General features: G+C 30.1%; 1 protein-coding gene across 1 annotated transcript in view; it reads left to right on the forward strand.

The window, feature by feature from the left end:
* The window catches only part of LOAG_07357 (hypothetical protein), a 3241-nt gene extending 2362 nt beyond the window's left edge, over positions 1–879 (forward strand). The window contains exon 5 of the mRNA XM_020447402.1: positions 527–879. Within this exon, the coding sequence (XP_020302363.1) occupies positions 527–613 (87 nt within the window). The 3' untranslated portion in view covers positions 614–879. The remainder of the gene's footprint in view (positions 1–526) is intronic.
* The last annotated feature ends 3906 nt before the right edge of the window (positions 880–4785 follow it).

Here is a 4785-nt window from a genome sequence, read left to right on the forward strand (position 1 = left end):
CAATAGGTTAATAGTCAATGAAAAAGATAGTGAGATGGATGTCAAGATTGATTTACAAGTGGTTAGTCGGTCTTGATGATAAAAAAAATTCGAAAAAGTTTAAAAAACTTTCCTTACCAATTTTTAAATGCTTTTTTATTTCTACTAATACTTTCGCATTCATGTTTATTTTTTATAAAGTTGGCAATTGAATAAATTATTAGTGGGACAAATTTTAAATCTGGAACTTAAGTGATTTTCATTTCTCTTTAGATTTTACTTCTATTGCTTTACGACGTAGATGGATAGATCTTACATTCCAATTATTATACTAGGGTGACCCGATATTATTAAGTTGTAATCAAACTAAGTAAAGGCTTACTTTTTGTTAACTTTTTATGAAACTGTATGCTTCCTGCATTTACTGGTCAAAAAGATCACACTTCCTTAAAGTCAGGCTAGTATTAATATAGCATAATTTCTTTTTGTTTGTTTTGAAATATCAAGACGGTATTCTGTGTTTGAATATAATCAAATGTTGCTTTAGGTAAAAGCGAAGGTAGCATGTGAAGGTGGTGATCGAGTTATGAGAATTCCTAGTGCAACTGAATGTAGATGTTTCGATTGCGCTTGAAAGACTGTAAGAGGAAGGAATAAAGAATTGATTTAATACAATTCTTTTTCATTAGTTTGTTCGTTGCTTTGTTGCAACTATTCTGCTTCCAGAATTACGTTTCTCATAAAATTGAAGAGGAATTGAGGATTTGGAGAAGAAACTAAATTTGTTAATTTGTTCAGATTATCGTGACCTGTGATCCCAGCTTTATCAATACTTTAAAGTTGCTGTTTAACTTATTTCACCTCGCTAATCTTCTTAATACGAAGCGATGAAGTCTGAATGCTATATATCCATTCAAAGCATTAAAATGAAATTAATGGAACTCAAGTAGTACCAGAAGGCTATAAGTTGAGCATATCCCCTCATCAGATATTAAAATGAAAAGATTTTCAAATGAGACATTTAAAAAGCTATGAAGACTTTTAAGTTGGCAAGATCGCACGTCATTATTGTCCGTATGAGCCCTTCATTGTTCGAACTTTTTAAACGAAAATAAAGCTTTTGCCACCATTGAGAACACTATTCTGATGGAATATGAGGTAAATGATTAAAAATTGGCTAGTGTTTCTGTCAAACTGTGAATAAAATTATCATTAAAAGGGCACATTTCAGTGATTAGAAAAATTTCATTGAACTGAATTACATTTTCTCACAGAAAAAACAGGTGGAGCTAAACTGAAAGACATTCAAAACATTGCCATTTTTATCTATTTCCTTTTATAAAGGGTGCAGTTGTCGAAAAAGTTTCTCATCATTTGTAATAATTAACTTGTTTATTTATTTTAGAGGCGGGTAATCTAAAAAGTAGTACCACGCCCGTACTACTTTACCAAACGTTACCAAACATTTATAGCAATTTCCGCATGTTTTATTTAAGTGATCTTTGGAAAGCGAAATGAAGTCAGCGAAATTTCACTCAATCTCATCTCGATTTCAAAACTTTTCATCTATTTCATTGGCGCAATGATTTGGTCCAAAATTTACTGAAACCTGAACTAGCTTCGACTTATTTGAATACAAAAATTCTTGTAACTGAACATTCTTCATTTGCTAACTCATACTTTGGATGATTCAGAACAATATCGAATTAATTAATTACTTATTTTATCGGATATATCAGTTGTGAACCACTATTTTCAAATTCATAATGAAATCAATAGCACTGTACTGCTTTATCAAAACAAATCTTCGTTGAAATTCATCTTAAGATTTGGTGGCATTTGAAGATTTAAAAATGTTTGCTACCGCTGCATCATGTTTAAAAAAATTTGCTTGCAAATACCGAAAATCTTTGTAACATTTACTTATTTCAAAAACTTTTTCCGAAAATTCACTTAAAATTGCATTTTATTATAAAAAATGGAGCAGTTAAAATGGTATATTGTATGATTAGCTGCAAAGCATTTATTAGTCAAGTCGAGCATTGATTAAAGGAGAATGTCATACTTCGAAATATGAAACTTTACTTACTTGACATTCCCACTTGAAAACTTATAATAATTAGTTGGCCGTTTTATTTAAGTGATGAATCAAAAAAATTTATTTGTGATGAAATGAAAATTTCTAAACTTACCGCTATCAGTGAAATATTTAAATTAAAAGGTGAACAAAATGAGCTTCCGAGAATTTTTCTATTGAAGTTAAAGATAAATGATGGGCTTCTAGTATTAATTGGATTGTTGAATGCCTTTTAATCCACAGAAATAATGTTTTAAAAAAAAGAAAAGAAAAAATATTAGCAATAAAATAAATGAATGCGAAATAATGTCCAGTATGATTTTACGCCGACAGAAAAGAGAACAGGGGACGACGAATTGATAAAACTCATAATACTCCTCATATGGACTTCTATATTGCATAAATGAGAGAAACCAATCTTCAGAAGCATATTTTGTTGGAATGTTTCAACCATTTTATATCAATTTGGCATCATAATTTTTCCACTCTTAATACTTCTTTTCAATTTTATTTCTTGAAAATTTGTGAGAGAAATTAGTGTTAAAAATATGAAGGATTACCTTTTGCAAATTATCAATATCACATATCGGCGTTAGCCTTTAAAGAGTAGTATTAAATTTAAATGAATATAAAAAAGTTTTATAACAAGTAATATAGTCAAAACATAATATGTATATTTTGGTCAGTTATCATGCATCACTTTGTTACTGTTTCAATGGGACTTCGCAGTCTTATCAATTAATATTGAATGGAGTTGAGCATAACAACAATGCTGAGGGTCATCATAGTATTATCATCGTTAAAAAAGAGAAACTATCATTATGGAGAGCTACTGCATGATATATTGCATGAAACTGTACGGAATTATAATTATTACAATAGCATGAACTACTAATGTTGGTCAGATGAAGAGGCTATTTGGTTGTTCAGAGCAGAGGGCATCTTCAAAGACTGGACAAATGATGGTGATGGTGGTTTACAAATCAACATTTGTAGATTTGTAAACTGAAAAAATAATATTAGTGGGTAGAAATGTGAGGACTTCTTTCCTGCAAATTTTCACAAATGCAGAAATTCTATAACTATAGATTTAATGAGTAACTACTGAACAACTGTTTTACTTATGGAATAAAAACATGATTGAAACTTGAGCGGCGCAACCAGGACGAGCGAATAGAAGGCGTATAAAGTATGTGGAAATTTACAAAAAAATTTTTTTTTAAATTTTGTACACTGGGAGGAAAACTCGGGTAAATTTTTTTTTAATTTTTGTATTTGATAGATGTTGGATTTATACTACATCTTATATTATACTAGATTATTAAAGATTTTAGGTAACTATTGTTTTTTGAATAAATTCAAAAAATTAAATGGTTGAATATGAAATTAGATTTAGTCGCTCATCACAATTGCCATCATATCAAAATATTCGTGAGCACAATTTAAATAGAACAAATTCTCTTGACGGAAACGTACGTAATCCCAAAAACGTAGTACGTAGTACGTAATCCCCACATAATTCTGATCTTTAGCATTAATCAATTGTAGATGATGAAAAAAAAATACTTTGTAATATCAATCCTCCATTACTTACCAATATGTATTATATGTAATTTAGTCATCCAAGAAAAAAATGAGGGGAAAGGAATCATGAAGTTATGCCCGCTTTGTTATCTTGCGTAGTTAAGAAAAAGCGATCGTCATCTTCACAAGGTGCTACATTTTTCCTCTTTTCAAGATAAAGTTACTTCTCTTTCTAAAAAAGCATAGGCAACAAAATTATTCACGAAATAAATCAATTGAACCATAAATACTAATTTCAGGAAAACAAAGTTGAAAAGAAGAAGATATTTATCGACCGCTGTCAATGATTGAAATGATGCATTATCGCTGTAATATTGGTTGTAAAATTAAGGATTTACTGTCATACTGTGATCCATTCGATGATTGGCATTTTTAATGTTCGGTAAAGTTACTGTAAATTTCAGCTGTTTGTAGATAGTAAAAGAACAAGCTTCCTCAGAAATATAATCATTTTATTCTTGGAAAAATTACTTCCTCATGTGGAAACGCTTAGCTAATGTTTATAAACAAGAATTGTTGATTTTGATTGTATACCTCACTTGGTTCTTTCTTCTCGTATTACTATAATCCTCGATTGGTTACCATGACACCAAGCAATTTGTGCTACAACTTAATCCATTTATCATTTCAATAGGCAGCAGAGAGCATCCATCATGATCACTAAGATCATTAATTTCCTTTTTCGAAATTGAAAGTGGAATGGAGTACATAAACAGGCACACACAATATCACCATCATTTTTATACGAGCTTTTTAGAACGAAATTCGATTAAGCTTTGTTTGGGCCAAATAAACAAATTTTGATATGAAGACCATATGATGGATCAACACTTGCATAAGATGTTATGTTTAGAAAGTTAAAAACTATTCAGGTGAGCTGTCATTTAAATCATATTATTAGACAACATGAAAGTTAGTTTATTTTTTCACCACAGCAGAAGACTCTAGCAATTCAAAGTCAAAGTAGGGAAAAGTGACAAAGATCAAATTTGACCAGTGCAATATAATCTGGTAATATTGCACAGAATGCGTTCAAAAATGATAAACAATATCAATTCCACTTTTATTATTATGCTTTAATTCATTCCATAATTTATAATTGATATCAATGGATAGTGATGATGACGGTCCAGAGTGATGTGTAA

The sequence above is a fragment of the Loa loa genome (genome assembly GCF_000183805.2).
Source record: "Loa loa unplaced genomic scaffold supercont3.75, whole genome shotgun sequence".
Classification (NCBI taxonomy): domain Eukaryota; kingdom Metazoa; phylum Nematoda; class Chromadorea; order Rhabditida; family Onchocercidae; genus Loa; species Loa loa.